Raw genomic sequence first — 19,289 nt, 5'->3', positions numbered from 1 at the left:
AGGTTTCCTCCAAGATGAGGTGGTTCATTGGAGGATAGCACCTTTTCAGGAGGTCAAGGAAAGGAGGAATCAGCCTTATTACTCACCAAGTTCGCTCAGGGAAGATGCCTCACCTAAACCACGCTACAGAACCCAAACCCACAAGCACACCAAAACACTGCCCAGAGCTCCCAATGCCACCCAGCAAGCTCACAATGCTGCCAAGAGAGCCCAACCTTGCTGAGCTAGAGACTGAGAGGAAGTGACTCAAAATAAATAGTCAGTTCTTTACATCACTTCCTGCATCTCACATGTACCAATAGTAGCTTAAGCTTGGCTTAGGACAGCCCGGGGGATCTGTCAGTTGTTTCTGATTTGTCATTTACTAGCATATGTTGGTCATAGGCCATCCTCCTCACAGTTAATCCTTAAGTGGGGGTGTATACATTTCTGGTTGCTAGAATTCTAAAGACTAAGCAGGGTGGAATAAAACTAAAATTCACACAGGTCATCCCAACTTCCAGGTCTGACTCTCTATATACTGAGCCACTATACTGATATTTCTAAAGCACAGATTTGAATTTCCCATACAAAGAAGCTTCAGGAAATATTGGCTCCATGATAAACTACAAATTCCTTCTGTTTGGCATTTAATTCTCTCGTTGTCCAATTCCTACTTATCTTGCCAGATTGATTTCAAATTACTCTTCATTAAGCACTCTATATTCCAGCTAAATTGGCCTCCTTGTTGTTTCCTGTACATGGCTCATATAGGTTGTGTCCCATACCTGGAATGCTTCCATTAGTTTCTTCAAATACCTCTTTAGAGTTCTGTAAATAGATTGTGATACCATTAAGCCAAAAAGCAATAGTCTTAGTGCAAGGCTTGTAAGTGGGAGGTCCTGGGTTCAAGTCTAGCCTTGGATACTTCCTAGCTGTGGACCCTGGCAAGTCACTTACCTCCAATTGCCTAGCCCTTATCCCACTCTTCTGCCTTGGAACTGATACTTATATTGATTCTAAGACAGAAGGTAAGAATTTTTAAAGAAAAGGGAATATTCATATTCTCTTTCTGCCTTTGCATATTCTCAAAATTCCTTCCCATGCCTAGAACGCTTTCCTTCCTCATCTTTTTCTCTTGGAATTCTTAGTTCCTTTCAAGGTCTAATTGAACATCATCTCTTACATGAGGCAGTTCCTGACCATTCTCCCATTGGTGTTAGTGCTTTCTCTCCTCAACTATTTTGAATATGTGTTATATTTATTTACTCATCGATCTACCAGCTATACATATGTTCCTTGAGGGCAGGGACTATTTTGCTTTTTGTCTTTGTATCCCTAGTACCTAGAATATAGAAGGCCTTTAATAAAAACCTGTTGAACTTAATTGGGAATATGTACAACCTTAGCCAAGTGACTCAGCTCTTTGATCCTCTATTTCCTCATTTTTAAAAATGGACCTGTTTCCCCATATATTAACAATGGAGCTAATAATATTTTATGAGATGGAATACAGGCGCCTTAATGGCTGGGACAGCATTTACCCTTTTTTGCATCTCCTTTGCTTATGGTTAATGCTTAATAATGTGTAGGATGTTGTGTTAGTGTTTTGGGGAGACACAAAGTTTAGATAAGACTACATCTTTGCCCTAATGGGGCTTATAGTCTAACAGTGGAATATGATAGATACACAAATGATTATAATGCAAAATAATACAAGGTAGCTATTGAAGGATTATTATCATAAGGCCACCCAGTATTCTATCGTAGAATAATCATCAAAGAAAGTGAGGAATCATTTAAATGTATTAACAAAGTCTAAACATAATGGGAAGGGGGAAATCACAATTAATAAGGAAGATAACATAGTAGGTAGGATCATCATCAGTTTGCCCTGAAAATGGGATTTTTAAGGAAAGTTTAAGTCCTTTAAAATTGCACTAAATAGGGGCAGCTAAGTGGATAGAGAGCTGGGCATAGAGATGGGAAATCCTGGGTTCAAATTCAGTCTCAGATACTCCCTAGCTGTATGACCCTGGGTGAGCCACTTAATTCCAGTTGCCTACCTCTTATTGCTCTTCTGTCTTGGAACCAATACTTAGTACTGATGCTAAGACAGAAGGTAGGGATTAAAAAACAAACTGCACTGAATAGAATTAGACATTAGAATCTATAAATGCATCTGTGTAGGCTCCTAATATCTCAAGAGCTGAAAGGAATCTTAGAGGTCAACTTGTCCCTTTCATACCCAAATTACAATTCCCTTGACTAAATACATATCTGACAAGTGACCACAGAGACTTTGCTGAAGACCACTAGTAGAGGAGAACCCATTAATTACTTCCAGAGGCAGTTATTCTTAAGGTAATCCATTCTACTTTTTTAATTATTGAAAAAAGTTTTTCTTTATACCAAGATTATATTGACCTCTTTATATCTTCTACTCATACATGTTTATAGAGATGGTCATATACTCTCTTTTCCCTGGGCTAGATGACTTTTTAAGACTTGGGACTGATATTTTTCCCTCTTTTGTAAAAAAAGTTTCAAGCAAATTTTGCTTTTCCCAGCATCTTAAATTTCCACCATTTGCAAAAAAAAAGAAAGAAAGAAAAGAAAAAGTGTTAATGTTCTAAATGAAGTAATAGCATTCAATTTCCTAAGTTTTTATTTCATGTCTGTTTTTTTCCCCAAAATATTCTTCAGCTTCCAGTGAAAAGGAGAATTCTCAGCCCTTCCTTGTTTTACCAAAAGAATTCCCAGTGTACCTGTGGCAGCCCTTTCTCAGACACAACTACTTCTGCTTCCAAGATTCAGGAGCCCAAAAACAGTTCAGCGCTTTACTGAATGACTGTATTCGGCATCTAAACCACGGTAGGTGACCCCTCTTTTTTCTCTCCTCTTCTTCCTCTTTTCTCCTGACACTTCTGTCCCTCTTCCTCTCAGCCCTCTCCCCTGCCAGACATTTTAGACTGGTTACAGAGACGCAGATTGTAAGAGGAGTTACTTCCTCCTCAATTCTCTGAAACAGTACGTTGTTATGGGAAACCTGTTTTGAGTCATATGTGTGAAGCTTCCTACCCTTGTGATGTTGGACAACTGTCTGAACCACTCACAAAGCCTTGGTTTCCTCATAAGCCAGAGATGACCTGATGAGATTACAAAGCTCTATGACCAGAACAAAGTCCTGTGTAAATATGGCTTGATTAATCATACAAAGAATTATAGTCTATTGATTTCTGGTAGATCCAGTCTCCATTGAGCTCCTGAGTCAGATGAGCCTTCATGGCTAAGATGAAACAGAGGGAAATTAAGGCTTGTGATTCTGGAACTAGTTCAGACTGTTAACTAATTTATATTCTATATTGACTAACATCCTTCTCCTTCTTCTTGGTTCCTTGGTACTGTCATCTTTCTGACAACAGGAGTGTTCCAAGCCAGTTGTCAGCAACTCTCATTAATCTTTATGACATTTTCAATTCTTTTTATTTCCACTTACTAAAGAACAGTCGCTTACTCAGTTACACAGCAGTCAGTGACATAGCCCCATGAGTCTAGATCTCCTAATACTTTCCCCAGTCAAGTGCTCTTTTGATTACTCAGCCTTTAATGGAGACTATTGAAGAATAACATTGGCTCATGTCCATAAAGGATTTCAGTGAGGGGAAAATGATGTTTATTTAAACCAAGCTGGAAGGGACCATGGAGGTTATCTAGTAGAACCTCTCATTTTAGAGATGAGAAAACTAAAGCCCAGGAAGTTGTGTGACAAGTCTAAAGACACACAGAATTAGGATTTGAATGTCAGGTCCTCTGACTCCAAATCCAGCATTCTTTCTAGGGTGTTTGTGTATGTGGCAGGGGCAGGACTTCTTTGGAACTCCAGAAATCAGAGGTGATACAGTAGAATGCTAGACCTGGAATCAGGAAGATCTAATTTCAAATCCAAATTCAGATACTTATTGACTATATTGCTAAGTGACTTAACCTCTATTTGCCTCAGTTTCCTCAGCTGCAAAAGAGGGATAATAATAGCACCTACCTTCCAGTATTGTTATGAGGTTCGAATGAGATAATGTTTATAAAGAACTTGCACGATGCCTGGCACATAGTAGGTACATCACAAATACTTTTTCTCTCTTCTCCTATTTATTATGGATCTAGGGTATATCTCCTCATCTCATTTTATTTATATTTTCTAACACAGCTGTTTTGCCTGAGTGTGTCTCAATGTTTAGGGGTTTCCCCTAAAGTCAGACTGAAATAGAAAGCATTTGTCTCATGAAAAATGAATGAGTCACTGATGACAAATCTCTATCTTTAAATTCTACCTTGGGTGTTCCGTTGCCCTGTGAATGGAAAGAAAAGCTGAAGGTGGATGAAGAGACAGAAGGAAGCACATAATGTTACCTTACTGCGCCATAGCAACTGAATAACAGAGGGCATCATTTTACCCCAATGATCCATTTGGTGCATTACAAAAAAAGGTACTCTTGTTTCTCTGCTCCCTGCTGGTGCACCAGCCTCTGAAGCCAAAGAGAGCCCCACATCCTGGCCATATTTGGTTTCCTATAATACCATTAGCCACCAAACACTCTTGTGCTCAAGGCCAAAGTCTAGTATCAACAAACAATTGTTAATTAAGAACTAAGACTGTGACATTTCAAAAGGGAGTGATTGCCTGGATCAAGCCAGATAAACCTTTCTGCATTCTTCCTTTTGTGCACTTAGTAGGATGTCCTTCCGAAACACTCTTTTGGGCTCTAGTTAGCCTTCATTTTGGGCTCCATTTATGGAAGATGATCATAGATCCCAAAACATGGCTCTGCTCTCCAACACATTATCAGAGGCAGTCATGAAATGAGGCCCAATCAGGTTTCTCTGGCACTGGGTAACATTCCTCTGCCTTGAGGCCAGTCTTCCTTCATTGAAGCCTTTATACTGGCTTCATGTGGTTTGGCAAGACCTCCAGCCATAACCAAAGGCTACCATGTCACTACAGGACTACAGGGAACAATCCTTTACTGTCCTGAGACTGGAGATGACCTCATGGGTCTTTCCCCACCTCCCTCTTCTGTTTCTATTTTTGACAGTACAAGGGGACAACTCATCTTTTGTTGAGCTAAGTCTTGATTGCTGGACGACTTTTTCTGTTCCAGTAACCTCCCCAAAGCTCACCTGTTACTTGGAGGCAAGACATGTGATTTGTCAATGGTTCACCTTGCTTTTATGAGTTTAGAGATCTTATGGATAAGGAAGGAATCAGAGACATCTAGTTGTTACAGTGGATAAAGCAATGGACTTGGAAACAGGAAGATCAGAGTTATAATATCAGTTGTAGATACTTGGTAGCTATGTGAATTTGGGTAAGTCATTTAACCTCTGTCTCCTCAGTTTCCTCATTTACAAAATGGGGACATAATAATACCTTCTTCCCAGAGTTACTGTGAGGATAAAATAAAATAAAATTCATAAAGTACTTTGCAAACTTTAAAATATTAAATATCAACTATTATACTTAAAAATGTGGAAGTTAAAGAAACTGTATTGATATGCTTCATATTCTGTGGATAGAATGTTTGGATTTGACCAGACATGGGCTCAATCTTCTTTCAGCTTAGTTGTGTGAGAATGGGCAAGCCATTTACCTTGTCCAACACCAGTTTCCTCATTTGTTTGTTGTTATGCAATTGTTTTTTAGTCCTGTCTGACTCTTCCTGATCCCATTTGGAGTTTTCTTGACAAAGATATTGGAGTGGTTTGCCATTTCCTTCTCTAACTCATGAGGAAACAGGGGTAAATAAGTGTGACTTGCCCAGGATCACACAGCTAGTAAATGTCTGAGTCCAGATTTAAACTCAGGAAGACTCATCTTCCTGACCAGGAACTCTATCCACCGAGCCACTTGACTACCCATTTGTTAAATGGAGATAATAATACCCATAGTACCTTACTCACAGTGCTATTACTAGGGTCAAATGAGAAGATGGCTATATAGCACTTGGTATAGCACTATATAAATGTTAAGGAAGAGGTAGGCTCTGCATTGTTGGAAGGAACATATATTAATGAAAGTAGAGATCCATGGAAAATCAAAATATAAATGATAACTGTTGTATTTGTTATTAGACTTATTATTAATTTACTTGTCAATCAGACATACTTCTCTCTTATTTTATTTATTTTTAAAAACTTTACCTTCTACCTTAGAATCACTACTGTGTTTTAGTTCTAAGGCAGAAGAGTGGTAAGGGCTAGGCAATGGGGGTTAAGTGACTTGCCCAGCGTCATCTGAGGCCAGATTTGAAGTCAGGATCTCCTGTCCCTAGACCTGGCTTTCAACCCACTGAGTCACTCAGCTGTCTCCACTCCTTTCATTTTATAATGAAGGCATTGAATAAAAATTGACTGGGGTAATTAAGGACTGGTTTCTAGGAAATCTTTTCTCTCTCCCACTGGAGTAGAATTCCAAAGACATTCTGCTTTCTAGAATAGTGTGTGATGTGTGAGCAGGGCTCAGGTCTTGTGGTGTTACAGCTAGTATATATGTAAAAATGCCTTGAAAAGGATATAGTACTCAACAGTAGCAAGGCTGACTTATTTTCTTACTCTTTGTTATTATCTTGCTTCTTAATTTAGTGCCCAGGTTGGAATTATTGTTTATTGATCTGCTTTAATGCCAAGATTATTGTTGTGTGAGTAGGGCAGGGGAGGAAGGAGAAGTGCCATTGAAGACTCCCATGATCCTTTCTCTTGCTAGTGTTATATTGCCTAAGCTATGCTTACATATCACATATTCTAATAGAACATCACATTAATAAAAAATTAATATGTAACCATTTTATTTGTATAAATGTATTAGATCACACATGATAAAATCATATAAATGAAATGGATAAATAGTGAATATAACAAATAATAATATAATAGAACTTACTATATAATTAAGAATAGCTCCTTTATAAGAAATGATGCTTTATATAAAAAAGTTCAAGACTTATAGAACAAAGTAGGGTTGTATCCCATCCCTACATATGAAAAGGCTGCATATTACAAGGTTGGTTTTGTAAAGATTAAATTTTAGGGAATATGGGGAGACTGAGGCAGGTAGAAATTAGTTTCTCTCTGCAAGAAGTATTATATTTTTTAGAGGTTTATTAAAGGTTAAAGATTAAAGAATATACAAGTAAGAAACATGTGCCTAGGCTAGAGGCCTAGACAAAATAACCTCACATCACGCAAGAGACTCGCCTGCTCCAAAACGGAAGTTCAAAAGAGCCAAGAGCGAGAGACTCTCAAAAGCCTTTGAATCAGCTTAAATACCTTCTCGATCTCAGCCCAGGTGAGATTACAAGGCATTCTGGGGAAGTAGAGCAAAGGCTCGTGGGGATTGTAGTCCTGTATTCGAGTCTATTTTTTACAGTTTGGTGGATAGAGTACATTGCATTTTGAGTCAGGAAAAGTTTGGATTCTGCCTCAGACATTCACTAGCTACATGACCCCAGAATAAGGCATTTATTTAACCTTTCAGCCTCAGTTTCTTCATCTACAAAATTGAGATAATAATAGAACCTACCTCACAGGGTGATTATGGGTATTGAACTATAGACATAATATCTATAAAGTGTAAAGTGATTTATAAATCTTGAAGCACAATAAATATGTTAGCTATATTTTTTGAAACCGATAAAAAAACTGATGTGTTGAATTTGCAGTAGCCAAGGGGACATCTGTTTTGCTTAAATTCCATTGTTTAAACCTTAAAGGCATGTATAAATGTTACTTATTCATTTTTGTGTTTATATCGCAGGGGCCCAGCATAGTGCTTTATGTCAAAAAAATAATGTTACTATAATATAGAACTCCGTGACTTAGACCCAAGTCTACCAGAAAGTTTTATTTCATTTTCCATTCATTTTTATCCAAGCCATTTCTAGTTTCAACAAAGTATCCAGAGCAGCATAATGACTAACTACACCAAGAAGATTTAGAGTAACATTTATATTAAGAATCTTGAACTGAAAAAATGTATCTTAAAGTAAATCCTGGGTTAACATTCCAGAACTGAGCAATTATCTCTCTTATCTACTTATTCTTGGAGCACTTAGAGAAATCAGTGGGATTCCTCCCATAGATCTATATCAATAATTCAAACTGAATAAGAGGCAATTTAGAATGCTTCCTTTTGAATGGAAGAAGGTATTTCTCAAGGGGTGGACCCTCATCTAGTCCCTCAAGGGGTTGCTTTTAGATGGATCAATATCCTGGTCAATACCTGCTGTTGGGAAAATGCAATGTTCTTACCTAGATTAGAATGCTTTATTTTAAATATCTGATTGTCACCCTTAAGCCATTCACCTAATTAAAGATTCTTTTTCCTTTTTTTTCCAGATCTATCCCAGTCACCTTTCCAAAGACCTTTTTCCTTGCTGTCTAGCAAGGACTTTAGAGCAAAACATTTCTTACTATTTCTAGAGAAACTTGAAAGGAGGTTTTAATAATACTTCCACACTTGCATATAGTAAGCACTTGATAAATGTATGATATAAAGCAAATGCTTGATGAATAGAATTGAATTTCTATTTCTCAAAGTTTATAAAGTGCTTTTCATACAAACGAAAATGGGCAGAACAGATTCTGATATCCTGATTTTACAGTGGGGAAAATGGGCATCCAGAAAAGTTTAGTGACTTACTCAAGATGACACATTTTACTTAAAGTTCAGTTTTTTTTAAACCAGGTTAGACTCCTGTTATCCTTTGTTTTTTGCACCCCTCCCTAATCAAGTTATTGGTGGCATTTATTTTTTTAATCCAGACTTTCTGTCTTAGAAATAATACTAAGCATTGGTTTCAGGGTAGAAGAGTGATAAAGACTAGGCAATGGGAATTAAGTGACTTGCCCAGGGTCACATAACTAGGCAGTGTCTGAGGCCAGATTTAAACCAATGCCTTCCCCTCTCCAGGCCTGGCTCTCTATCCACCGAACTACCTGACTGCCTTTATACTACCTTTTCAATTTGTCTCTTGCAACCTCTCCTCCCCCCAAATAAAAAAGAGGGACAGACAAAATAAAACAAAAACCCAGGATCCTATGATTCTGGAGTAGATAGCATACCATTTGCTTTTTGGAGTCTACCCATTGTGTGCAAGTATTTGATAAATATTTGTTGATTGATTATTTGATGACTAATTTATTGGGACCTGAGAGGGGCTCTTTAAGACAGTCACAGAGATAAGTCTTCAGCCAGCAAGATGAATAAAGTTTCAGAGTATAAAGACACCCCTTTCATGTCATCACAAATTTGTTTGTGCTATTTAATTTTTGCTTTCATCAGTCATCTCTAAAATGCCAAGAGTTGTGACTATTACAGCCATGTGGTTTTTTTTTTAAATAAAAATTGGAAATGTTTATGCATTTATGTCTTGGATAATTATAACATTTTCTGAGCTTGTCTAGAATCCTTTTTAATTATCTGGTGGGTAATATTTAAATGGAGACTGATTAGTTAGATGAATGTAGGATGTGTATTAACATCATGTTGCTGAGTCCTTTGAAATCTTTTAGTGAAGTGAAAAAAGGTTTCTTATGGCAGCACCAAGAAGCTGTAATACCGGGGGAGTAGAAAACTTGAAGAATACTGGGAAAATGTATTTTTATAACTAATTATATCAACATATTAAGCTTTTATAGGACTGATTGGCACAAATAAAAACAAATTATTAAAAAGAAATCAATTTATTTTCCCTTCTGAGCAGAGGCATACTACATCCTTCCCATACTCTTTGCTGAACTGAACTTCCTCTTTCTCTGTCACATAGAGAAATGGAAGGAAAGGAATGAACATTTATATGGTACCTATCATGTTCCAGGCACTCTGCTGAGTTTTTTTTTTTTTTAAACAAATACCATCTTGTTTTAGTCTCACAACAACCCTGAGAGGTAGTTGCTGTTATTACTCCATTTTACAATTGAGAAAACTGAGGCAGACAGGTTAAATGACTTGCCCAAAGTCACATAGCTAAGCATCTGAGGATGAATTTGAATTCAGATCTTTCTGACTCCAGGTCCTGAGCTCTATCCATGGCACCACTTACTTGCCTCAGTATCCTTTACAGCTTAAGTACTGTTCTTAATCACCTTTAGGATATGTGGCTCCCCTTTAGGTTTTTGGAAATGTAAGCTCACCTTTCATAGGTTTATAGAGGTGGGAGCTGTTGTTGCTGTTATTGTCCAGCTGTGTCCAACTCTTTGTGACCTATTTGGGTTTTGTTTTTTTTTTTGGCAAATATACTAGAGTGATTTGCCATTTTCTTTATCAGCTCATTTTACAGATGAGGAAAGTGAGACCAACAGAGTTAAATGACTTGTCTACGCTCACATAGCTAGTTAATATCTGAGGCCAAATTTGAACTTGGGTATATGAGTCTTTCTCTATCTAGCACTCTATCCACTGCACTACTTAGTTGCTCATGGAAGGGACCCATAGACATGGTCATTAACATAGACATAGGTCAGACAATTAATCTGACCTTAATAGTTATGGATGAGAAAACTGAGAAAATGGGTAATTAAATAATTTGCTTTAATGTAAAAGAGTGGCAAGAACCCTCAACTGAGATTAAGGAATTATAGTTTTTATTTTAAAACCCTTAGTTTCTGTATTATAATCAATACTGTATATTGGTTCCAAGGCAAAAGAGTGGTAGGGGCTAGACGATAGGAGTTAAGAGTCTTACCCAGGGTTACCCAGCTAGGAAGTATCTAAGTTCAGATCTGAACCCAGGACCTCCTATTCCTAGACCTGGCACTCTATCCATTGAGTCACCTAGCTGCCCCTTGAGGGATTTTAATCCTAGCTTTACCATTATCTAACTATGTAACTATGAGTGATTTGATTCAAGTCTGTAAATATTTCTTAAGCATTCAGTATGGGTAATGCACTGCTCTAGGTGCTATTGGTACAAATGTAGCACCCCTAACCCACACTGTGGATATTTTCTTAGTTTTCACTCAATTTGGCAGCTGGGATCCATCAGGAAGCAGCTGACTACTACTGCTCTCATGGCTCTGTAGATAATCTTTAGGAACTGGACTTTCTAACAATGTCCACCATCAGCCAACACTGATATGCTCCCCCATTGCTTATCCATCAGAGCAAATTAGCTTTTTCAAAAGGGTATTTGTTAACAAGAATAGCTGTACCATCCCTCCAAAATGGGGGAAGAGTATCCTTCCCCTTGCCTTCACAAGATCCCTGGGAAGAATAGGCTGAAACTTTGAGAGCACATGTGGCCAAGGAGTAATGCCCAATTTCTGGTTTCTGGAAGCCCTTTTATTCCCCTTTGTGGAATCTTCATAAAGCCTACTTTAGGTGTAGCTCTTTGCTAGGACCCTTTAGATCCCTGAAGCTGCCTTTCACTGGTGAGTTTAAAATGCTCTTAGCTCCTGCTGCAAACATTGCTATTAGTCATTGGTGCTCCAGGGACACTGCTTTAAACCTTCACTAAGATGGAACTAGATGGAGAATGAACCCTTATTAATAGTTTATCTATCAGTTTTGTAGTAGGGAATAAGAGATGAATAGAGATGGCTAGGATATAAATACCTAGGAGAGTTCTAGAGATTTGAGGAGTGATGGATAAATTCTAGCTGGTGCCATGGGTCAAGAAGAAATAGAATCTGAACTTGTCCTTAAAGAAGGACATGATGAAGGCATGACTCACCTTGGAGACTGATGTTGTTGTCAGTCATTTCAGCCACATCCGACTCTTCATGACCCCATTTGGGGTTTTCCTGCCAAAGATACTGGAGTGGTTTATCATTTCCTTCTCCAGCTCATTTTACAGATGAGGAAACTGAGGCAAATAGGGTTATGTGGTTTGCCCAGGGTCTCACAGTTAGTGTCTGAGGTCTGATTTTCACTCATGAAGATGAGTCTTCTTGACTCCAGGCCTAGCATCATATCCACTTTTGGATCCTTCATTTGAGCCAGAAAACCACCTTCCACAGTGCCGTGCTCATTCTCATACATGATGCTTCATCTCCCATCTCCTTGCCTTTGCAATGACTGTTTCCTCTGCCTGAAATGTGCTTATTCTTCACCATCAATTATAGTACTCATTTTCCTTCAGTACTCAGTTCAAGAACCACCTTCTACATGAAACATTTTCTGATATCTCTAGCTCTTAGTGTCTTCTCTTCAAAATCATCTTACATCTTTTTTGAAAGTAACTTTCACATACATACATTTATATGTATGTGTGTGTATATATATATATGTTATCTCCCTGGGCTAAAATGTAAGCTTTTTGAAGACAGGGATTATTTCACTTTTCTCATAGTGTGTGGCACATAGTGGGTGCTTGTTGAGTAATTGATTGAATAATGCAATTTTCTACATTTGTTATCAGATTTGACTATCAAAACAACCCTGTAAGGTAGGTGCTATTGTCCCCATTTTATAGATGAAGAACTGGAGGCAAATGAATTAGAGACAGCTGGAGGTTAAGTGATTTTCTTAGGGTTACACAACAAGTAAGTGTCAGAGGCAGAATTATATTCATGATTCTAAGTCCAGTACTCTAGTTATTTTGCTACCCAACCTGGAATTATGCCTCAAAGGAAAGCCAAGGGCACAGGGAGGGATATGATAGAGCCACCAGGGAGGAAATTTTAGATAAAGCACTTAGACTTAGAGTTCGGAAGATCTGGGTTTGAATATGACCTCAGATCCTTACTAGCTATGTGACTAGGTGAGTGAGAAAGTCACTTATACTCACATAGCCTCAGTTTCCTCATCTGTAAAATGGGAGAGTTGGACTACATCATTTCAAAAGTGCCCTCCAGCTCTAAATCTATAATCCTAAAATCCCTTGATCTGTTCTGCTAAGACCTAATGGGAAAGAGAGAATGGTTGAAGAGAGGAAAGCTTTAAATTCAGAGAAAGGGAGTTGAGAGAATTCATTTCAGATAGCTTTGAGTTTCCCCAGTAAAGTTACAACCTCCCTGGCCCTCAATTTCCTTATCAATAAATAAATGAATGAAAAACATTTACTAATCATCTGTTAAGTGGCAGGCTTTGTACTAAGGTCGATATACAAATACAAAAGCAAAGACAGTTCCTGATGGCAAAGAGCCTACCTACCAATGGGGGAGACAACACACAAAGAAGAGTGGTAGTGAGAGAGGTACATTTTGGTCAGGAAACTTTCAGGTATGGTGAATGGGGTCATAGGACAGTAGATTGACAAGACCTAGCCAAGAATAGTGGTAGAGAAGAAATGATCATGGTTTATGATCCCAGAGGAAAAGTTGGAAGTTGGAGGAAAGGGGACACAGTAAAGTGGCTGGTGAGAAGAAGATGGCTAGAAGGAAGGGAATCAAGTGAACCATGGAAGTTGGGGCTTTTGTGAAATGCTGGTCTGAGAAAAGCAGTCTCTAGTTAAGGAAAACATGGTCAGAGAGCAGTGAGTAAAGTGAAGCATGGTGGATGAAACTTTCCTGAAACAGAGTAAAATAAATTAAACCTCTATCTTTGAAATATTTGCATGATCCAAAGTGAAGTGTTGAATTCAAGTTTTAGCTAGGCCCATTCATTTGATAAAATCTGAACTCTGAAGATATTCAGTGCATTTGTTACATGCTACCTTGGCTTTATTTTGTATTTTGTCAGATGGGATAAATATGCTATAACTTTTTATTTAAACATGTTCATATAAAATAGTTAATGGCGGCACTTGTTCCCCAGCCAAGTCATGTATGTATTCCAAAATTCAAACCATTCCCCATTTCCAGTTGGCTGGATCATCCAGTTTAATGAACTGTTATTCCAAGGAAGATTATGTTGCACAGGAAAACACATATTGAAGTCCTTCAGTTAGATTTTAGTTGGTTAATGACACATTTTAAGATTATTTTTGACTATGGTTTGGCTTTAAGTACCTTCTGCTTTCCAAATAACCCAAGGATTCGGGTAACAAACTGAAAGAATACAATTTCATCAAGGATGATTAAAAAAAAAGTTCTTGCTTTCTCTGGCCCATTTGGGACTTTGTATGTAGCAATTAAGTTCATTTGTTGCATGAAGATATGAGATATATGTGAGGATACTAATTTTATTGTTTAATAATGTTGAATCCAAAAAACACTTGAGCATCTACCATGAAGTACTTTGCTAAGAGATCCAAGACAAAAATGAAATATTCCAGGCACAGCTAGGTGGCTCAGTGGATTGAGAGTCAGGCTTATAGGCAGGAGATCCTTGATTCAAATCTGGCCTCTTCCCATTTGTGTCACTTAACCTCCATTGTGTAGCCCTTTTTCTGCTTTGGAACCAATACACAGTATTGATTCTAAGATGAAAGATACAGATTTCTTAAAAAAAAAAAAAGAAATATTCCCTGCCCACAAGGAGCTTTTATTCTATTAGAAGATACAATGTGCATAAGTATGTAAATAAATATATTTATGAGATCATACATCATAATTTCTTGGAGGGAGGAGGGGTATTAAAAACTATTGCTTTCAGTAAAATAACAGTAAAAAAAGTTTTTTTTACACAGTAAAATAATTGGTTTGGCTGAATTCAGTAGTTTGTTTTTACTCTAATTACCTAGTCATTAGAATCACAACTCAATGGTTGGTGTATACCAGAGTCAGCAAATTAAATCGTTCATGTAAACAAGAGGTTGGCAAACACCCAGTAGATGAGGGGTCAGCTTAGATGTACCACCTTTTTTTTTTTGTAGGGCTTACATATGGGATTTAGCCCACATTCTGTAGTTTGTCGACTCCTCATAGATTATAGAACCTAAAGATGATAAATCAGGACAATTATAAATAAGATCAGAGAGTCGTGCGGTTCAGGTTAATTCAAAGGAAAGGATTTCTTGAGTTATTGGGAGCACCCCAAACTCATAATTTTGTTGTTCTGTTTTACTTTGGCAACCCATAGCCTTTAAAGGCATGTAATGCGAGAAAGGTGAAAGACCGTGTGATATGGCTATTTGAGAAAGTGATTAGGAGAGGGGCCAGCATGGCAAAGGCTGTTCATTCATACCTCATTGTAGATAAATGAAGTTAGGAAAATATGCATATCCCTTGGGTGGAGAATGAAAATGAGCCACAGTAATAGAAAGCTGAAAGGGAAAAGGTAATTTGTTGGTCAAAACTGTATGATAATGCTCTTTCCTTTCATTGATGCCAACACAAATAAGAAGCTGTTGCTAAAGCTTTGACTGGTTTTGTAAGCAATAATTATAGGCTGACTATCAGTAGAACAGCCTTCTAGAACCTATAGGTTTCCAGAGTGGCTCCATACTCAGAAACAGGAGGGGGGGGGGCAAAAGAAGAGTTTATTATAGTGAGGAAAAGAGAGAGCAACATTCAGCAAGAAGGAAAATGGTCAAGAAAACCTTGTGACCCAACCAAAGTTATACTACATGTTGTAATTACTTGTTACTTAGAAGGAAGGAGTACTCTGATGAGCAATTGTCTTCAATTTCATCCTTTCCCTTACATGGCAGAGTAGGTAGTCAGGAAATCTTGGTGTTTGAATATTTTTCTTTTAACCCTTTCTTTCTGCCTTAATAACTCTAAGATAGAAGGGCAAGGGCTAGGCAAAGGGGTTAAGTGACTTGCCCAGGGTCACACAACTAGGAAGTGTAATAGGATATTTGTTAATTAAGAGTTGATTAGGAAATAGATTTGATTGCAATAGATAAATACAGAATTTTTTAGATTGCTTGGGAAGCCATCTTTCCCAATAGTCAAAGCAACAGTCTGTCTGTACAGGGCACAATTATTGGTAATACTATACCAATGCCAATCATTGATAAGGGTCAGAAAACCCTCACAACAGAAGTGTATGAGACCAGATTTAAATCTAAGTCCTCTTGACTTTAAGTCTGGTATTCTATCCACTAAACTCCCTGTAGCTACCCTTCGAATCTTTCCTGATTCATACTTATTAGTTATTTAACCCTGAGCAAGTTACTGAACCTCTGTGGGACTCAATTTCTAAATTTGTAAAAGAGAGATATTAATAGAACAACTATCTTTTAACGAGCTTGTAGTCTAGTCAGAGAAGATAATATGACTATAAATTGGTAGGTACATATTGCATACAAAATAGGTATAATTTTTTTAAACCTTTATTTTCTTAGTTTCAATTCTAAGACAGAAGAGCAGCAAGGGCTAGGCAACTAGGGTTAAGTAACTTGCCCAGGGTCACACAGCTAGGAAATATTTGAGATCAAATTTGAACCCAGCTCCTCTTGACTCCAGACCTAGCACTCTAGACCTCTATGCTACCTAGCTGCCCCATGAGGCAATGGTGAAGGGAAGACCTGAGGATTTCGAGGTGTCAGGCAGTGCTTAGTGTAGGCAGTGCTTGGGATGAGTTGTGAAGGATATCAAATGTATTAGGAGTCAGAAAGTGAGGAAGGAGCAAATTCCAGACATAGGGGTGGGAGATGATATACAAGTATCAATTAAGAAGTCTAGTTTGACTGTACCACAGTATGTAAGTAGGAGAAAAATGTGTAATAAGGTAAGAAAGGTAGGTTAGGGCCAGATAGGGAAGGGTTTCAAAGATCAGAAAAATGAGTTTATATTTGAGGAGCCACTGTAGTTATTGAATAATGGAGTGACATAGCAGGACCTAAAGTTTAGGCAAGCCACTGTAAAAATTAAATTTATATCTCTAATAATAAAAATATTATATTTTATGAGGTTTATTAAGGATCATTAGAAATCAAGGAATAAAGAGGATACAAAATTAAAAAGCCGCAGGCCCATGGCTGGTTAGCCATTTCAGCCATCCCCACCTTAACTGATCTCGCCAAAGGAGATGCAGGAGAGATTATAGGGAATTCTGGGAAATACCAAGGACTTCTGGGGAATGAAGTCTAAGATTCAAAATCTCCATTTATACACCACTTTGGCAGCAGTGTAGAGAAATAGATTTGAGACAAAGACAACAATTAGGTGATTCTTGTAATATTCTAGGTCAAGGTAATGAACTAAGGTGGTGAATATGAGAGTGGAAAGAACAGATATGAGAGATGTAGAGAAGGAAAAATAAGATTTGGTAACTGGATATTGTTCTTTGTCCTTTGTTACTTGTTGGTGAGTTGTATTTAAGTGAAGCAGAGTTGTAGAAAGCTATTGGCCTCCAGAACCATGAAAAGCAAAAATCAAGATGGCTGGCCATGGCCCAGGATGCAGTGGATGACTTTGGCATCTTTGATGTCTATCCAAGCTCTAAGCAATCTATAGTATCTGCCTCAGTTGCCTTCATGGCTGTTGGAACAAATTGTTTTAATCCACCCTTTCTATGAGGAGAAATCCTCACGTATTGGCATAGATATGTCCCTTAATTCACCTATGAGTTTGTGGCCTGTTGGTAACCCTCAAAACAAGATGGTTTAACTCATCAGCTGAGAAGGTTTTACCAGTTTTGGACTGCTGTACATGTTATAGCTTCTTAGAGCCACAGATGAGAGTGGGTGATGGGTGGATACCAAAGGTGACTAGGGAGCTCTGAAAAAGGTTCAGCAAGTCCTCACACCAGAGGTGCTAGTCCTCCCTGAACATCCCCCACACCCCAAATGATAGGATATGTTGTGAGTGAATGAGGAATGGTGGTTGACACCAAGGTTACAAATTCGTTGAAAGGATTGTGGTGTCCTAAATAGAATTAGGAAAGTTCAAAAGAAAGGTGAGTTTTCAGGGGGAAGATAAGGAATTCAGTTTTGGAAATATTACGTTTGAGATTTCTATGAAAGATCCAGTTTGAAATGTTTAATTGAAGGGGAAACTAGGTGACTCAGTGGAAAAAGAACCACACCTGGAAATGGGAGATCCTAGGTTCAAATCTGACTTCAGGCACTTCCTAGTTACATGACCCTGGCCAAGTCACTTAACCCCAATTGCCTAGCCCTAACCACTTTTCCACCTTGGTGTACTGAGTATAAGACAGAAGGTAAGTGTTTAAAAAAAGAAAAGAAATGTTTAATTGATGTTGGACAGGGGAGGACTAGAGCTCAGGAGAGAGACTAGAGCTGGCTATATAGATCTGGGAGTCATAACTACTTAGAGCTGATGGGGTCAGAATGAGTATATAGAGAGGGGAGAGCCCAGAATGGAGCCTTGGGTATATCTACAGTAGGACAACATGATATTGGGAATGAATCTGCGATGGAGAACTGAGGAATGATCAGATAGATAGGAAGAGAGTCAAGAGAGAGCAGAATCATGAAATTTTAGAGAGAATACCCATTGCCCGGTCGATTAATTTGTAATTCTGTAGTCTGCCCTTCTGTTTCCACCTAGATTTTCTAATTCATCTCTACTCATGTATAAAAACTCAAGCAAGGCAATCTCTTCTTGGTATACTGTCTGCTTTAACAAACTAAGACATTCTGTCCTCCCCACTTCTGGGTTCCTTCTGTGGAGACGCTATCCAGACAACCAAGACACCCCACACAATTCATGTGGTCAATGACATTTATGACCAGAGCTGACAAGTGTTGTTATACAGTCTCTTCCCTCTGGCTCACAGTCACATTCTTGCATTATTAACGTTTTCTCCATCACTTTCTTAAGTCTGGTCAATCAATAAAACAATAAATCAGACCACTTGCCAAGGCTTTAACAGAGAGCTTCTCAGACTACTTTGATGTTTTAAACTGCAGCGAGACTTTTGGGACATCCTATCTGTCTGCTTGTAGGTAGGAACCAGAAGCCCAGCAGACTATATATTGGACTTGGAGTCAAGAAGAACCAGTTTCAAGTATGATCCATAGCCAAGGGTATGCCTGAGCCAGCTTGAACCAGCTCTTGAGAGCCAAATGTTAAGTATTCAATGTACACATCTATACCCTGGAAAGTAGCAAATCCTATAAATTGGGGCTTGATTTATTGTCTTATTGATTGTGTAGACTTAATAAAATGATAGATGAAATATTAATAATAAAGATTAAACTTAAAAGTGTATGTGTGGGGGCAGGTCAGTGGATCAGTCAATACAGAGCCAGGCCTAGAGACTGGAGGTCTTGGGCTCAAAACTAGCCTCAGATACTTCCAGCTGTGTGATCTCAGGCAAGTCACTTACCCCAAGTTTCCCAGTCTTTACCACTCTTCTTCTTTGGAACCATTACTTAGTATTGATTCTAAGATGGAAGGTAATGGTTAAAAAAAGGTGTATATGTGGGACACTTTTTTTTATCTCCAGAGAGCTGGTTGTAAAACATGTACCAGCCCACCTCTGCCTCTAACCCTCTTTAGCTTTGAATCCCAAATCACAA

At 38.2% G+C, this 19,289-nt stretch overlaps 1 protein-coding gene across 2 annotated transcripts in view; it reads left to right on the top strand.

The window, feature by feature from the left end:
• Window positions 1-19,289, top strand: part of NIBAN1 (niban apoptosis regulator 1) — a 208,644-nt gene that overhangs the window by 91,040 nt on the left and 98,315 nt on the right. For both annotated transcript variants that reach the window (XM_007480957.3, XM_016430008.2), the window contains exon 5: window positions 2,686-2,853. In XM_007480957.3, the coding sequence (XP_007481019.2) occupies window positions 2,686-2,853 (168 nt within the window). The remainder of the gene's footprint in view (window positions 1-2,685; window positions 2,854-19,289) is intronic.

This window comes from Monodelphis domestica, chromosome 2 (genome assembly GCF_027887165.1).
Source record: "Monodelphis domestica isolate mMonDom1 chromosome 2, mMonDom1.pri, whole genome shotgun sequence".
Lineage (NCBI taxonomy): Eukaryota > Metazoa > Chordata > Mammalia > Didelphimorphia > Didelphidae > Monodelphis > Monodelphis domestica.
This window is presented reverse-complemented; position numbering and strand designations above follow the sequence as displayed.